Raw genomic sequence first — 18,784 nt, 5'->3', positions numbered from 1 at the left:
ACCGCTCTGCCCTCATCTATCCAGCTAGATATTCCTTCGTAGAAGGTGATCAGGTTAGTCAAGCAGGATTTCCCCTTGGTGAATCCATGCTGGCTACTCCTGAGCACCTTCTTCTCCTCCATGTGTCTGGAGASAKCWGHCAGGATGAGCTGCTCCATCACTTTCCCGGGGATGGAGGTGAGGCTCACCGGCCTGTAGTTACTCGGGTCAATCAAATCTTTTGATTGAAATATAAAAGAAATAGTGGAAGGTTTTTTGCAGGTCACCCAGAAGGAGAGAAAAAAAAAAAAAAGAGAGAGAAAGAGAGAGAGAGATTGAGCGGGACAAGGGAAGGATTTGGGTCTCAGAAAGACTGTCCATATCTTCAGTAGGTTTCTTGAATGTTGATGGCATTAGTTCTGAAGTTCTTTTCCTTTTGCTTTCTGTGCAGACAAAGCGTGTTTTAGAACTAATACTGCAAAACTAGAGCTCTTCTTGCTGTAATTGTTAGGGGTTGTTGTAATTTTAGGGGTTGTTAGGGTTAAAATATAAAGCAGCATACTTTTGATAACTCAGGAGAGCCAACTGAGAGCACTTAAGGACATGAGTATCACCCTTGCAGCCTTGCATCACAACAGATCCCTCAGAGCACCTGCCCTGCAGCAACGAACCTGGAGAGCCCATAGACACTTCTTGGATTAGACTCCAGCTTGGAAGAATACAGCATGAAATGTATGAATCCCAACACAGGAATTTGGGATTTTTCTAGAGAAAACTTGGCCAGAGCCATGACACACACATAAACACACACAAATATATGGGGTTGGGTATATACAAATACATACAGAGAAAGAGAGAGACAATATATGTGATACACATTATAAATAGTGTATCGATATATATGTGCAGTCTCTCTCTCCCTAGGGATATATTTATATATACACACACGCACTGGAATTCAGTTTCTTAAACATAAGTGTCTAGAGCCACTACAGAGGCCCAAGGGTATCCAAGACACCTGTAGAGGGACGGCAAATACAGCGAGGCACCTTCTGGAACCRGGCAGGATACCCTGGAGCATCTCAGATAGCACAAAGTATCTGTGTTTGATAACTGAATCCCAGCCCTCAATCTTGCTCTTTTTTCACATGAAATGTTGTTCAATCAACATTTTATTTTAGACTGTTCTTCAAATCTTGTCAACAGAGGAGCACAGGAGCCATCCGCCCACAAGAAACCCAGAGCTGCAACGTTGATCCTTGTTCTTCCGACCAGACTCCACTGAGCACGGCCACATCCTCTTCTCCTCTCTGAACACACTAAACTTCTGTYCCCATGAAGGCAAGGTCTGTTTCAAGTCAGTGACCATTAGGAGAATCTTCAGAACAGAAGATGAGGTGTTCTTCGTTGCCAAGGATCAAACAGTTTCTACATTACACCAAATACTGTGCCTACAACTTCCTGTCGATCTAATGAGATGAAAGACTTTTTCAAGCATTACTCTGCAAAGTCCTTCCATTATTTCTTACCATTTGCTAGCAAAGGGCCATGCACATACCTGCTGATGTTTCTCTGAATTTGTCACTTGTCTTCTTCTTCCGCCATTTCCAAGGCTTAAAGATTTTGCCAATGGTCGAGAGTTTGCCCTTTCTCTTGAAGGGAGGAGTTTGGGATCCTGGGGCCGGCCCATCYGAGTTGGCAATCGAAGCCTTATCCAATCCATCAACTGTATAAACAAGAAAATCAAAGGTAACTGAAGGAAGGAGGACAAAAAATTACATAGTATATAACAGATAAACTGCTCCATTACCAGAAAGCAAAAGGTTCCAGTTGGTCAAGGKTTTTTTTTTTTTTTTTTTTTTTTTTTTTTTTTTTTTTTCCARAATCCAGATCAGATATTTTCATGCACTCTACAGCAGCAAGTTGGGCCTCATGTATATTTCATTTCTCTTAAATACCCCACATACAGAGGTTTGAACAGTCGCTTCACAGTGCATATCTGGCATGCATTTTTGTAGTTTTTAAACTTCTACCACTAAAAAGCTTTTTTTTTCAGCATATGTTCATGAGACTTTTTCCCTGTGTTGAGAAATGCTTAATAGCAACCTAAAAATCATATAGAAAACTAAACCCATACAATGTAAAAACAGAAACTATTTCTTCTGAAGAAAACAAACCCATTTTTCCCAACAAGCTCTAATGCCAGCTGTCCTGGCAGTGGAATGGGCACACAGAAACAGGGCAGTCTGATATCCCTAATAATCAGTCATTTACCATAGAGTCTGCCCTGAGTCAGGCTTCTTATTAACAAAACATATTTAACAACAAGCTTTTCGACTGTAGCCAAGATAGAAAGAAAGACTAATTTTGCACAAAAAATATGCTGAATGATACCAAAGACAGTATTTATCATCAATAGCTCTAACATCAATTTTCGTGAAACAAATCAGGACTCACTGTACAACACGTACTAACATACTATTAAAATATTTTTCCCAGATATTTTCCTGAGAAGTCTCTTACTGCTTACTTGCTTTTAAGAGCTAAGGTATCTTAGACCCTTCCAGTCCTGATCCTGCAAACACTGCACTGTCAACATTAATAATGATRATAATAGATATTTAAATCAGAAAGCTCTTTTCAAAAGAAGGAAATATCACTGTCCTCACTTTGAGATGGAAAATATGAGGCACAGAACAGTAAAGTGCTTAATTCTATGTTTGCAAAATGACTTCCTGAATACTGGTCCTGTGTCCTAGCTGCTGAAAGATTCAACTTCAGACACATAACATGATGCAATCTTATCACTCTGTTTCTCAGACAAAGGGCATTTGATGAGTGCTATATTTGTCCTAGACTTTATAATGACCTGGGATGKTAAAAAAATCTTTTCTGTGCCATCATGATCCAAGAAGCTTTACTTTTAGTGTCTTAAAATAAACAACTTTAAATCAGATGCATTGTGTAAACTTCATTTAAGTCTGTGGAAATGATAACGTTTAAGACAATACATCTCAATTATGCCATAAAATACAATAAATTCTGCAGTGTCAGAGAGATGGAACTGATAGCTTAAGAAAACTTTTCCTGCGTAAGTTACTGTTACTCAGATGCATCAGAATTTAAACCTTTTATTTAAACGTTATCTTTGAAGTACTTGGTGATCTATAATAGGCAGAGAAGATGAAGATAAACATTCAAATAGGCTTTTAATGTTTAAAAGCCAGAGTATTTTAAAGCCCAAGCTGTAATTACTCCCTGTAGGAAGGTAAAGACAGGGATTAGAGATAACAAAAAAAAAGAAAAAGTCAGGATGCATCTTTGAAGGAAAGAGGGGCAGTAGGGGCCCTTGTGAGAGCCCCTTGTCAGGAAGTTGGTATTCAAGTTTATATTTAAGTCTACAGCCGCTACTTTCAGTGTATAATTCTGTATCAAGGAAGCGAGTCCCTGCTGGATACTGTGGATCTAAGGGAGAAGCAAGACCCTGACAGACAGCCAGGGCCGACCTGATCTAAAGTTTGCAATAGTCCTGCTCCAAGTAAGAGACTGCACAAAACCACCTGCTAAGGTCCCTGGCAAACACCATTTCTGTGATGCTAAGGCATGGAAGAAGACATCGTTGCCCTGTTAAAGCTATGCTAGTAAACTCAAAGAATCAGAAGAGAAATGCTGATGAAAACAGATTAGAATCTTGTAGCTAAAGACTTTTGTCCTGGGACAAAAGCCAACAAGTGTCTCCCTGGCAGAAACTGCCCATGGGTTCATCAGAGAGCAAGGCCACCTGCTCCTCGGAGGCAGCAGGACAAAACCCACGTTCTCGTCACCGTTGGCTTAAGAAGGCTGGGAGGGCTGATGTGAAGAGCCAGCATCCTGCTCCTTGGCAGCACTGTCATAAAAACACGAGGAACATCCATCTTTTCCACTCTTCTTCAGCTGGAGTCCAGCCTCTGCTATTGCAGGCAACTGTTTTCATAGAAGTCCCACCTAAATTTAAGTGTTCTCCTATTTCTGTCAAAGGGCATGGAGCAGAATTATGGTTTCAATTGCTCCCCACAGAGCCACATGGACCAAGGGAAATTTGTCCCTTCCAAATGCGCCAGCACATGGGAAAAGTGTGTCTTAGTGCACCATTTAGTGGCGCATAATACCTTTTATAAATAGGACGAATGAATCTTGGAAAAAGGGATTCAACATCAACGCTTACGATTCTGTAAGTCCTATTAACTGGRAATTTACTGAAAACACTGACCGTTGGTTTGCAAAGCAAGCAAATATGTATCAAACAGGGGTCAGTATGGCCAAACCTCACACACTGGTTTTAGGATGAATCCAAGATGAAGTAACATTTCAAAAGCATCATACAGTGGCACATTTTATCAATTAATAAATTGTCTAGGAAAAAAAAAAATCAATGGTGATGTTCCAAAGCATTTATGGAGAGATCTTTTCAAAAGCTATTACTTCTCATCTATGAAACACTCAGAGGAAATTGGTGTTTAAGATTTACACTCTTTGCTTTACAGGTCATATATTATTTAAGAATAAAGGGGTGTATTTTTCACCTCAGAGAGTTTATGTACCTCCTATTAATCATTGTAAGTATTATACACATTCACCAAGATGAAAGGAAAGTGCTTAGCTTTCCAAGATGACAGGAGCTTGGTCACTTGTGTTATTCTTTCATTTGTACAGTATCTTGAAGTCCTACCTTCTTCACACTATCTTCAAAAAGCCAATGGAGTTCCACTGACTTCAATGAACTTCATTATTAATTTTGGCATGAGAACTTTTCACAATACAACCTGCATGGGAATTATTTTGACATATTCTTCCTAGCTGCAGAATTTACATCTGAAGGATATGAAATGTCTGACTGCACTGGATCTGGAGGTCTGCAGATCTTCCAAACCCGCCTGGATGCCGCCCTGTGCCCCGTGCTCCGGGTGTCCCTGCTGGAGCAGGGGGGTTGGACTAGATGGTCTCTAGAGGTCCCTTCCTACCTCAACCATTCTGTGATTCTGTACTGAATAATGGAGAAAATGAAAGGCAGTTTATTTTCTTTTTAATTTAAATGAAGTTAATTTTAAGCAAGAAAATATTTTTATTGTTGGTTGACTAGACACATTTTGGTATGTGTATAGTATTTCACTGAACTTCCTTTATGGAACATAGTAACAATGATGCAACAACATTCTTGCTCTGGTTCTGGGGGGCAAAAAAATGAGATTTGACAACCATGCACAGGCTTTTCCAAACCAAATTTCCAAGATTCTGGTGGTTACAGAATGAGGCTTGAGAAACACAATTAGAAGAGAGTAATAATAATTACTGCTACAAGTTTACATATTAGTATTCCAGCCTCGGTTCTTCACTAAACACTCACCCTGAGGAACAAGGAGTGCGCCTAGATTAGTGTTTGGGCTTGCACCAGGCCCTTCATTTCGAGTGAAACCTCCTGCTTTTGCCTACTCGCTGGTCTTTGGTTTGCATAGTACAGTAGTTTTGAAGTGCATAGATTAGATTATTTTGGGATGAAACTAAACTGGGAGATGGGCTCCCAGGTGCTCCAAATGTTGATGAGGATTCATTCCAGGGTACCACAATGAAACTCTCAAAACAGCAGCAGTGTGTTTTGCCATGAGTGTTTTACTCTACGGACTCATTCCTACCATACTGCAATACCTGCTAAAATAAAGATATCCTGGATACACCAAGACAGYGCTCTGGTACTAGTAAAGCTCTATCTCAAGTGATTAGCAAGGTTTTGACCCTTCCATACTGCTTGATGCATCTATAGCTGTCTATTTTTCTTAGTAACAGTATCAGCAGGGACTGATTGGTGTAGACAGAAGAACCTATAAGCAAACTAAGTCCTAGCACCATCCTCTGAACATATTAACCATCCAAAGTGCACCACTGATATCTCCAGAATTTTATCAAGATCTCCAAAGGGCGGGCTGTGAAAGACAGGCTACGATGCTAACCAAAACACCGCAGAACCARATCACGCCAGCAAGGAGCACGAGCCACATGCAGGAGACCAGCAGAATGGCCCCCTTCACTGCTAGCAACGATTAGAGCTGCCCACAGATGACCCCGGCTTTCCTATGARCAGCCAAAGACAGAAACGCCTGAACATGCCTGATGCTGGAAAGGCTACTTGCAATAAGTGACTGCCAACTCTGTAGCTGCCGAGGAGACACTTTCCTGCTGCCAATGGTCTCCAGAGATGCTGTGCAGCTGCAGTGCGAATTCCGTACAGTTCTTCCCTGGCATGGTACACCTCAACATGAAGATATTCATGTTCACACTGAAATACTCAAATGCCTGGTTTAGGTCCCCCTAAAATCAACTTTGAAAAAGCAGAGTACAACAAAAATAATCTATCAAATCATTTCAAGCAAGTCTAATATAAATTCCATTAAAATAAACAGCTGTGATTCTACTGCTTCCAAGTCTTTTGATATGGAATGCAATGAGATCTTTTATAAAGGTTTGAAGATAATTCATTAAAAGAGAGAGCTATATTTATGCAATAAATTGCTCTGTGCTTTCACTTCTGAACTCTCTCCTTCTCTCGGTGAGAAATGTAAGCCAGGCAAACTTCACTATTGAATACTGAAAGTAATACAGATATACGTTAAAAAACACCATGTGCTTATACTATTTTTTTGTAGTAGTTACCAGGTCACAATTCCTTGCTTGTAGTTTACTATTTGTAATTTGAGTTACTGATTATTTAAAAAACATGTAAAGTCTGAGTAATTAAGTTGCTAGCTCGCGTATAAGTATACTCAATAGTTTCTTCTGCAGAAGAAAAATTCTTTACAAAACATCAACAGTTTTAAGACTCCTTCTTCTAGTAGTCCACATTTAGTCTGTGTTAACATTTAGTCTTCGTAGCTTTAAGTTGTGTGACCAACAAGGTATGACATGAAAAAGGTGAATCATTCTAACTCAGGTTTTACASAGACTATTGCTTTTCCATGCTCTTAATAAATACCCTAGAATCAATCTTGATAAGTAGATATTGTTATTCTAATATATAAGGTTGTTTAATGTGCAAGTTTCTTGGTAACATTTCCACATATCACAAAGTATCCAGTTAGCATTCCATTGGTATTGCCCAAGCAGAGGACATTTCTGGGCATCAAATGTTCCTTAATTCTGTTTCTGCTTGCAATACTAACTCACTATATAACCCCGAAACACCATACAGCACACACCCCTCAAAGTATGCACTTAACAAAGAGAATAGTACTGAGAGATGAAAACTTTTTTGTCAAGTCTGATTATTTTACACTTTTCACAAGACTCTTGCCATCCTGGAGTAAAAGCATTTAGGACGACATCAACCAAGAGAAACTCGGCAGGATGCAGGTGTGTCAAAAGCTGGGCCCAAAAGCTGGGCCCAGCTCTGATCAGCTGCTCCCTCATTCTGAATGCCTGAAATTCCCGTTTCTCTGTATGTAAAATACAGAGCAATGATGCCAGCCTAAGAAGCTTTTCTCCCCACTTTCCTTTCATCTACCCATTCCCGACCTTCTACAAGTGTGCCATTCCTGCTGGTGCACCAGGAGATCGGGACTGGAAGCTTCAGGATGGGTTTGGCAGCTTTACAATTGCTCTTCTCCCTTTGATGTTGGACTTTCCTTCACACTGCTGTCCCTTCTCTCCGTCACGTGGTCCCCCAAGACTGTCACTGACACTCCTRCATTGCAATTTTTTTGGGCTCTTTGCCAAGAAAAGGAAGGAACACAGCAGCCTGAGGAAGAAATGGTCTGTCTGTATCCAAACCTCCTCCCTACTGCTGGGAGGGCAGCACCAAGCAGGAAAAGGCACCACAGTCCAGGCAGGAGATGCAACTGGAGGCACGTCCTTAGGGGCTCCACTGCTACCAGGCTCCACAGCAGTGCCAGTGCTCAACACTTCRGCTGGCATGGGGTGACATTAGATTCTTGCAATTAGATTGTGCATTAGATTGCAGCATTACCCTCAGGTGACCTTAGCAATGTCACCCAATGTTTGTGAGAATAACCTTTCTGTTGGTACACAGCTGCCATTACTCAAAGTAATGCTCTGTTCTATCTAACCACAMATGGATACAAAGATGCAACAGAAGATGCAACGGCTTCAATTCTAACTTACGTTAAGTGTGGATTTAGGTCTGAATGATTTCTTATTGATTACCAGCTAGTAGTTTCTTTCTTCCTCTTGCAGCACCCACTGGCTCTGCCACAACGTACTGCAAGACATCCTGGGTGATCGACACCTCAAATCTTCCTCTTACAGTTTTATCATTTTCTAGACAGTCTTGCCAAAGGGTACCACAGGTTGAAGTCACGGTCTTTATRCCAATAAAACCAGCCTGTTTATGCAGCTGCCTATTATCCCGATTCAGTGACAGGAACTATAACCCATCAACTTGCTGTAGAGTATGGTAMACTGTTTATTTATGGAGTTTATGGRAAAAAATTAACACACTGAATGGCAAAATGTTTGACCCAGCCATTAAAAACAAAGTTGTTCTGACACTATGAATGTCACCTTAACTAAATATCTCATCCTATAACATTATATCAGTTTTTCCTGAACAAAACCAAATGGAAAGTCAAGGCTTTTTCTTTCTTTTTCATTTTCTACTTGGAAGGGAAAAATTCAACTAATTCCCAGTGGCTAAATTGACGAACGGGAGAGCTCTATCCCACCTCCAAACCACACAATGAATTGGATCCGAATGCTTCTGCCTTGCCATACAGCTGGAGTTTAACTTTGGGGGAAACTCTGTCATGAGCTAATTGACTTGATTGTGTTTTAATTAAATGAGAGGAAAAAGCTGAAGTTCAACTGTGGGCGGCTACACGGTAGTTTCCATATGGAGCTGCCAATAATACAAAATGTTAATTGAGCCTCCCGCTGGTGATGAGCTAACCAGGGGGCTGTGGCTGCTTCGGAGGGGTCCTGGCTGCTGCCTCAGCGCTGCCAGCAGCACACGGATGCAGGAACAGCAGGAAATGGATGCGACCTCCCTCAATCTCTCTGGGTTGTTACAGCACCTATACCCGATACAAACACACACTGCTTGGACTGGCAGCGTCAAACAAGCCCTGCAGCAGCCACAGCTCAGAAAAAGCTTTATGAGGCTGGGCTGGGCACCTCCTGCCACGTGAAGAGCAAAACGTAACCTCAGTGCAGAAAGTCAAAACCATCAGGAGGTGGAAAAATCGCCCTTTAGTAGATCCGTGGGCAAAAGGCCCCTTCCAGGAGGCCCTGGCTCGCCCTGGACAAAGCACGAGGGCTGCAGGGTGCTCACAAGGAGAGGCAGGAGCTCTGCGCTCCCCTGCATGCACCAGCACAGGCACCAGGGCCCCAACATCCCAGGGCTACGTGTGGGAAAGGAAGGAAAGGTGCCGCAAACTCCCAGGGCTCCCTTCCCGCTCCGGCCAGCGCCGCCCTGAACAGGCCCCTCTGAATCCTCTTGGGAAACAAACATTGGCGTGGAAGCCGCAGGCCCGGGGGGCAGCCCTGCCCACCAACCTCTTTGCCTCTCTCCTAGGGCACAGAGGAACAAAAAACCTGGAAGAAGCCACCTTCCAGGTTTGTTCAAGCAACAGGGCCGGCTCCCACACRCATTTATTCCTGTTCTCCTTCCCCTGTACACCTGGGATCCATTTGCTTAGAGCCCGCAGGAGCGTGCACAGCTGTGTGTCTACCTGGCTTCACAGGGGCACCCTCCTGCCCCAGTGGCTGGTGCCCAGCAAGCAAAGAGGGCACCTGGTTGTGGCTTCTGCTGCCTGGTGCACAGGTTACGGTCAGGCAGCTTCCATTTCTTGCTTCTGGAGGAACTCCTTGTGAATTTTACTAGAAGCGAAGCACAAAGGGTCTTTCTGCTTTGCAGTTACCCAAGTATTGCTTTTTTTTTTTTTTTTTTTTTTTTTTTTTTTTTTTTTAATCACAATAACCACATAAAGTTAGTGCTTTTGGTCAGGTCTTTTGTTTGTCAGGTTACAGGCTATCACATAAGTTGACATAATTTGTCTCTGGCTAACACAGCCTAAATACAGATAATGCAATCATAATATACAACCGAGAGTTTCTTCATAGCACAGTTTTCACTCCCACTGGGTTAACTCTACAGTAAAATCTACAGTMAAATATAAACGTAAAGCTACAGGGCACTGTGCAGGGACATCTGAAATACTGCAGGTACCAGAGAGCGAAACAACCCTGAGAAGCAGGGCTACCTAAGCCTGAATTAGACTTCTCAGACAGTAAGCGGGGCAGGAGTTCTGGCTACCACATGTAGGCAGCAGAGGGGTTTCTATGGGGCGCTGAGCAAAGCAGCCCCATCTCTGCAATCACCACCTTTGCACTCACCCATTTCTCATGTCGAAGTTTGAAGACCAAATAAAACTAAGGCCCCAAAGACCAGACTTTATTTGCRGCATGCCCACGGATATATCTTTGCAAATTAGTTATTTACATTTTGCCATCATGTGGTCTTTATTGGAGCACGTATGCACAACACTTGCACTTCCACCAAATGTATAACTTCCATTCTTTTCACTTCCTAGGAAAAGAATGGGCAGATGCTCATCAACTCCTCTAATAAATGTTTGAATCTGATCTGGCTGCAGACACGGGCGATGGCTGCTTTCTGGCTGGAACTCAGTGTGGCTCAGACCACAAGCAAACGAACATGGGTTAAATGCAGGTTGCTTCTTTCGCTCTCCTCCACCCCCCAAAGTTTAATTAAAACAAGCAAATGGAAATTTTCCAGATAGTAAAGTTTTCCAGATACATAAAACATCAGTATAGGTCAAATTCTGGATCCAGAATTCTGTTACTCTCTGAAATATGACACAAGAAAAGTCTAGGCACTAAAATAAAGACATGGGAAGAGAGAAATTAAGAAAAAAAAATGTGTACATGAAATAAGAACCAAATCAAGCTGAAAGCTTAAATTTCCTGTGTCAGAAGATCAGTGGATAAATCCCCCTGAAGTACAGTGGTACARACTTACATTTGTATTTTTAAAAATTTTTGGAGAATTTTGTTATTCAACCTAAAAATAAACTCTGCTTAGTCATCTTATTGAAGTCTGTAATGATTATTTTAAACGACCGCATTTAAAAAATAGAACTGCAGAAGGGGAAATATTTCCTACATAATATTTTTTCTTGATAGAGTCTTAATGCAGGGGAGAAAACTGGCTCTGACACATTTACTACAAATACTTTTAGCAAGAGGCAAGTGATAAATCTTCCAAGCAGGCACTGGCTAAGGGGTGAAAATAACGTGAAGTGAGTGCACGGCCCCATTCCCGCGCGGTAATAAACAGGAATTAAACATCCGTGCAATAATGAACATGTTTGCAGTGCCAATGCAGAGATACCCGCGGGCCAAGCATGTCGCGTGGGAGCCTCTGGCCCGATTCCCACCTCCCCAGCTAGTTGTGAATGTACTTGGCATCTAGGAAGCCGTTTGCAAGGCCTGTCCTAGCAGCAGCAGCCATCCCTAAAAAAGAGGGGGGAAGAGAGGGGAAGGACAAGACCCCTGTGCTCCTAGGGCCTGCTCTATCCCGGCAGGACATGTATGAGGAATCCCATGCAGTGTGCCCATGAATGCGAGAACTTCCCAGCCCCGCACTTCCTGGAAAGGGGATGAGGAGTGCGGTAAGCGGGAACTGGTTAAAGAAAGGCAATGCAAACCTTCCCCTCTAATGTAAATTCTGCTAAGCATTCCTTGCATTGTCACAGACTAGTAAATCCTATGTAATTTTAGATACTTAACTAGGCCTCCTCTTAGGAGTCTGTTTGCGCTCYGAGCGTGAATCAGCACATCCTTAGATGGTCTTGGCCGCTCGTGAGCAGAGCTGAGTTGAAATCCTAACAAAGCAGTCGGAGCACAGCCCGAATTGCTCTCGGCAGCCTAAAGGGGCTTCCAGCTCTGCTCTTCTCCCTACAAAAGCAAACACAGGCTTGCGGCTGCTTCAGATCCGTCTGGCTGCTTCACCCGGAGGGTAGCACTGAAGTCCGAGCGTGGACTTCGCTCCCTCACACGTCCCTGCAAGGGCCGCGCTGCTCGCCACGGCGCCAGGGCCTACGGCCCCGTCTCCACAGCCCAGACACCGTCACTGCAGAGAGCACCTAGACCTGTCGCACRCCCAAGCACCTCCCGCCTGGCTCGGCCTGTTTTACATCGCAGCTGAACAAAGAGCCCTGTTGGCGGCTACCTGCGAGGCTGCGCTTTGCGCCAGGTTATCGTGCCAAGCCAGAAGAACAAGAGCATTTTGCAGAGGCTTTTAAAGCCCGTACAGCTCCCTGCAGCACACAGAAGGGTCTGATAAATAGTGTGGTTGGTGAGAGGGGCTTGGATGGTGTCCTGCAGGACTGGATGGGAGAAGATTTGGGGAAAAGCCAGGCAGCTAGTTTGGGAAGAGAGTGAAGACCTCTGTCACGACACTACACCCCGCGTTTACCGTCAGCAGATCCAGGCTCCCATGTGCGCRTGTGAGAAGGTGAAGAGCAGCTCCCAGATCCCTACGGAAAGGGGCGCACGCAGCCCACCGGAGCCGGCCCCGCGCGAGGCCCGTCCCCCTCTGCCTCCAGCCCCTTCCCAACGCGCGCCTGCCTCCCTCTCCCACTGCCCTGCGAGAAACGAAACCGCTGCCCACGCGACACGCGTGCGCTTGGCCTCTGCTCTGCATCCTGAACCGCACCCTCCACCAACAACACGTATCCAAACCTGGCAGCAGCTTCGCTTTTGTGGGCACGGAATAAAATACCCCACTCCCCCTCACATTTACCTACTACATCGAGGAGCTCTGAATATACAAATAAGAACATTTGCATATGGGAAACCTTAAGAGCAATTTGATCTGTGAGGTAACCAAATCCCCTTTACCGGATAGCCTGGCGCTGGCTGTGCTGCCTTTCAATAGTGACATTTCCTTGCACGCCAGTGCTGCTTCAGCACCTATTTTCTAGTATCGGAAACGGCATTTTGCTCATGTCAAAATGTGTGCAAGCCAAACCTGAAGCAAACAGTTTCTTTTTGTGACCCAGCTGGCCTCCAAATTCCACAGAGGAGGTCAAGGACACTCTTAAATCCAACTAGAAATCTGCTGAGTGTTGTTGTCATTGCAAATGTTGACGTAGGCTATTAGATCTGCAGTCTTTGAAGAGAAAACTGTGTTTATTTTAAGTTTAGTTTTTCTAGCTGTCCTTAAAACCTTTGCCTTTATTGCAGCTTGAATAAACTCCAATAATAAAAATCCAACAGGCTCAGAAGAAACTGTTAATGATTAAAGACAGCTCCTGTCAGCTGAAATGCAAGTTTGTCAATTCTAAAGCCACAGCTCTTATTTTTTATATGTATGATATCAGGATTCTGAATAAAGCTAAAGTTTTCTTATTCGCTATGAGAAAATGGGAGTCTCCAAGTTGCAGCTGACTTTTATCCAGCATCATGTTTCATTACTCTCACCAACCCTCACTGCAGAGCAAACAGCTGCCTTACTCACCATATGTGGCTCTTTATTAGGGCCACGGTGGGGGAAATGAGGCACAAGCTGACAGATCTGTGAGCCCAGCTGCTCTTCCTTCACCAGTTTAAACTCTGATGCTCAGGGGCACGTTCATGTAGAAGGACAGGTCCATGTGCAGTTGTAAAATGATTTAGTTATATTTAAAAATAGTGCATCCCCTTTCCTATAGAAGCAGGAAATAACAAGCTGGTGGCACTGGGAATTCCTCTAGCAAAACACTCAGTGAAGTTACAGTACAAGTAGCTTTGAAATTGTATACATTTTACATTTCAATTTTTCTATAGAATCAGTGCTTAAGGAAGCAAGGAGCTGATAATCGAGGAAACCTTTGGCTGGAATGGAGAGGTAAAATACACTCTAATATTCCCAGCAAAATTTTCCATTTTCCCATATGAGAAAGAAACTATTCTGTAAACTGTCCYACATACAGCAAATACATAGCTGATATGTTGGTTTCCCCCCTTCCCTGATCCATGCTGTATTTTGCATTCCAGTTCATCCTCTGCAACCATTTGTATCAGCACAGTGTTTAAGAGGGCTAGTCATAGACTAGGACTTAGCGGCAGGAGCTATAAAAACACAAACARTGAAGACTGTTCCTTTACCAAATCTAAATATAAAATGAAAGGGAACAGCTTGAATAACAGATTTCTGATTTTTCATTGTCACCTGCTCAGCTGTTGCTTTTTTAAGACGATTTAAACATTCAGAAGTCYATATGATAATGTTTACATCATGTCCTTTTCTAGCACGTCTTTCATTCAGGCTTTGGCACTGAGCAATCATAAAATATATCTTTGTAACYTTAGGTTAAAATAAAATGTCATTTGAACTCCTGTGCACCAGTCTGAAATTGTTTCACCTGGGCTTGGATGAATATCAATTGAAAAGAAATATACTGAGATCCAAAGCAGCAACACACAGAAGAAGTTGAAGACTCCATCCCCTCGTAGCAATGCACATCAGTGTAAAGCTGCCACAGACCAGAGCAGCGTTCACTCAACACTTAGCTTTAGTGCATGTCATGAGTAAGGGTCTCAAACGGCAGCAGCAACGCAGCCTGTGTGCCGGACATGCAGGAGCTAAGACAGCGCGAGCAGTTGTTGTGCAGTTTGGTATATGGCACTGTACTGACACCCGTAATATTTTTTAAAAATCATTTGCACATCAAGCCTATCAAAAGACTGAGAGGAGATCTGATCAATATGTGTAAGTACCTGAGGGGAGAATGTAGGGAGGATGGGGCCAAACTCTTCCCAGCGGTGGCCAGTGACAGGACAAGGGGYAACAGGTACAAGCTGAAACCCAGGCAGTTCCATCTCCATGTGAGGAGGAACTTCTTCACTGTGAGGGTGCCTGAGCCCTGGCACAGGCTGCCCAGGGAGGYTGTGGAGTCTCCTCCTCTGGAGATCTTCCAAACCCGCCTGGATGCCGCCCTGTGCCCCGTGCTCTGGGTGTCCCTGCTGGAGCAGGGGGTTGGACTGGATGATCTCTAGAGGTCCCTTCCTGCCTCAACCATCCTGTGATTCTGTGATATCCAAGTTTCCTATCAGTTAGAAGTTTACAGCTACATTCCAGTGAGAATTAATGATCTCCCAATTGCCCAGTAAAATGTACTGAAGTTGTCCTAAATCAGATAATATATTTATATAGGTTTAATACAAACTAAATCAACTTCAAGAATAATTCACTATGTTACCAGCCAGCCAATTCTACCACATGTCACTCCCACTGTATGGAATGACACACTTCACTGTAATTCATATGTTTTTAAGGACTCTCTTTAAATCCTAAACATTTCAGCATTCATTTAAAAAGGTATTTTTCTTAATTAGTCATGATTGCAGAGGTAAACCTGCTATAASACCCTTAGGTAACTGTAAGCCAGAACACAAATGAAAACACCAGAATGGTTTATTTTACATGTTTAATTACTGAATATATTCTAACAGTTTTTAGGACTTCACAGTTTGTGTGACTGCTTGAATTGTGTAGTACCTTTGTCAAAAGAAAAAAAAAGAAAAAAAAAGAAAAAAAAAGAAGAAAGAAAACAGAAACAGTGAATGCTGCAAAAATATATAAATCAACCTAAACAGGCATATGAATATTAAGAATTCAACCTCAACATCATTCATTGTGGGGTTTTTGTTGTTGTTGTTGATGTTAAAATCAAAATCAAAGYTGCCCTAACACGTAAAAGATTTTGGTGTATTGCATTTTACTGATCTGGAACCATGCGGTGCCGCTGCAGAGGTGAAGACGCCCGGGGCTTTGATAGCTGGCTGGGATGGAAATTTTTGACTACGTGGGCAGAGCTGCCGCTGCTATCGGATGTTTCTGTAGCAATCGGCTGCGGGAACACTGGGAGCCTCCGTGGGGAACTGGGGCACTTCCTCTCCTTCCCAGCAGCTGCTGGAGGCAGCCCTGTCTGCAGGTTCAGGGGGAGGACACGGTGATAAAGAGTGACCCACTCATACGTGAAGTGTAACACAGTAACACGCTTAATGTTGAATTAAACAAGGATAAAATTTTAAGAGTTTAACACAGCAATTCTGACACAATGTTATGCCCAAGGTAGCAACAGGGTAAGGTAGTTTAAAATTTATATATAAAAATGCCAAGGGCAAAGCTTGAATTCTTCTTCTTTGTGAGCCTTATAAACAAGTTGATGTAGATGAACAGAGCACAAAAGCCGTACTTAAAAGCACCTTAGTAAGAATCTGATACAGAAACAACATGCAAAACGCCAGAATATCACTGGAAAGCCCTGAAACTTTTGTTAGCAACTCAAAGCAGTCCTGGAAGTCAAAACTGTCCCAAGCAAAATATGTAGAGCACCAGGGTTTCGCATCTTTGGCTTTACTTAAGCTCTGTGAAATTTTCTTTTTTAAACTACTAACAAATGTTCTCCTAGAGAGAGGGAACATTATGTGACAGAGGACACGTCTGTTTCCAGAGGTCCCTGGGAAAGTGAGCTATCCCTCAGAAAAGCCCATAGGCACACTTCAAAAAATCCTGTTTGCAGGTTTTTTTGCTCTGTTGACTGTTTTACATAAGAGACGATGCGCACATGTAGTTATAGTCGCTCATATACTCACTCACTCTTATATTTGGAGCAAAGAGAAGGGCCGTCCATGTAACACGGGAATAAAGATGGACAAACTGTTCTGCAAAGAAACCAGCCGACAGCGTCCTCCCCTTCGTGCTAGTTCCAGCGGGGTCTCCCCCGACACTGGGAAGCGCTCGGGCAGCTCGGCCTGGAGCTGGGATTTGCCTGGAGCTGGGATTTGCGGCGCCCCAACACACGATGCAGCCGCGCAACCTTCATCCCCATCGGGCCTCTGCACAAAACRAGCTGCCTGGAAGAGGAGCAGGAGGTTCCTCTCCTGTGTCTCCATTCTCCTCTTCCTCCCTCCAAGCGGTATCAGCACCAGTGCAGGGAGCCACAGAGAGCAAATGAAGGAACGTGTGGGCAGAAGGGGCACTGTAGCTCCAGCTGGAACAAGCTGGAATTTAGTCCCATTTCCCTTTTGCAAGGGACACTGTCTCTTCAGCCAGCTTCCAAGGGCTGCTCTTTTGCCGCCCAAAGGCCTCTCCGCTCCCCCTGCGCAGCGCTCGAGGAGCGGGACAGAGGCCCTCCAACAAACCACTGCCATTCCACTCCCCCAAACAGGCATCAGGAAAAAGCCTCCTGGAAAAGCGCTCTTGGACCTGGTGAAAAAGCTGACGCGGAACAATCTCCAGCCACAGGCACTTCGTGTAAAAGCAGGCTTTGAGAGAAAAGAGGCTAATAATTATTTTAAAGCAGCACTTTCCAGCGGCTTACAAACAAATGACTGCAGCTTTCCAGGGCTTAGGGGAGTGGCCGTGACATTTGGGAAGTGAAAAGAAGCGATAAAGGGTTCAGAAATGTTTATAGTTTCTTCTAACCTCCCTCCCCTTCTTTGCAGCCAGGTCCTCCACGCACACACTCAACATTTTCAAACTCGGTGCTCCCTTTGCGCTGTGTTTCATTACACCCTGCCTGGCTGGTGGGCACCAGGAGTGGGCGGCAATTTTCATGGCAGGAGAGACCGGAGAAGCGACCAGCGGAGGGCACCGCGCAGCCCTGGCACCGCGCAGCCCTGGCACCGCGCRAACGTCACCTGCACAGGCCGCTCGGGTGACACCCGGGGCAACAGGCGCCCTATGGGTGAGGGCAATGCAGGGCAACAAGCTCCCTGCTTCTCCACACGCAGAGGGCACAAAAAGGCACCATTAGCTGATTAGGAAGAGCCTTTGGAGGCAGCGCTTCACTAAGCTGAGGTATTTCTGGGCCTATCTGAAACTGTAAACAAAATAGACTGAAACCACATAAGGGAAGATGAAGATTTCTCCTTTTTCTTCTGTTCGACATATTTGTGTGTTTTAATACAGATACAGAACACAAGCAATACACCTAAGCACAACAGTACAAACCAATTCAGGTAAAAAACAGCTAGAAAGCTATCATTAACTTTCACTCAATATTTTCCTGTTCTAGCAGGGACACAATTTCATTAAAACCAATAATTAGCTGTGTTTTTTAAAAGCCCTACATAAGATCAGGAATGATGTACTAAACTTGATCAACAGAGGCATGCATGATGTAAMTAATTCTTAAAGCTTTTTTGGTAAATCCTGTGACATTTCATGCTTTTATGAATAGCAATTCTCTGGGAACTSGTTCTTTGTTTAAGAATCTTCACTTCCATTTAAAAATAAACTCACATTTTTCACTCTCATGCTTGTGAAAGCTGCAAGAAGCAACTCTTACGTGTATAAAAAAACAGGAAAAAAAAGATAGAAGATCTGCAGACTTAATTATTTTTCAAGTATCATAGCCTAAGGAGCTGGATCCGCAGCTTTTGAATGCGTAGCAAAGGTGGTCGTGTTTTGGTAGCCACCAGCTCTACCGGGGCAAAGATTCAAGACAATGCCAGCCCTCACAGTAAGCATCAGTGACTGTATTAAGGGGGCCACATGTCGTCCTGAAACAGGTACCTTTGATTCGTCTCTCTGGGCTAAGACAAAATCTTTGTAACTTATGTGATCTTTGCAGACTCGATCACAAGACAGGCACTCCCCCAGGCTCTTCTGTGGAGAAACCACAGGCTGCGCATGGAGGTTGTGGAGTCTCCTCCTCTGGAGATCTTCCAAACCCRCCTGGATGCCGCCCTGTGCCCCGTGCTCTGGAGGTCCCCGCTGGAGCAGRAGGGTTGGACTAGATGGTCTCTA

At 43.8% G+C, this 18,784-nt stretch overlaps 1 protein-coding gene across 2 annotated transcripts in view; it reads right to left on the bottom strand.

Moving 5' to 3' along the window:
• The window catches only part of PHACTR2 (phosphatase and actin regulator 2), a 109,096-nt gene that overhangs the window by 43,367 nt on the left and 46,945 nt on the right, over positions 1–18,784 (bottom strand). For both annotated transcript variants that reach the window (XM_026039187.1, XM_026039188.1), the window contains exon 2: positions 1,538–1,705. In XM_026039187.1, coding sequence (XP_025894972.1) covers positions 1,538–1,705 — 168 coding nt within the window. The remainder of the gene's footprint in view (positions 1–1,537; positions 1,706–18,784) is intronic.

The sequence above is a fragment of the Nothoprocta perdicaria genome, unplaced genomic scaffold, assembly GCF_003342845.1.
Source record: "Nothoprocta perdicaria isolate Ctin4 unplaced genomic scaffold, notPer1 scaffold_221, whole genome shotgun sequence".
Lineage (NCBI taxonomy): Eukaryota > Metazoa > Chordata > Aves > Tinamiformes > Tinamidae > Nothoprocta > Nothoprocta perdicaria.
This window is presented reverse-complemented; position numbering and strand designations above follow the sequence as displayed.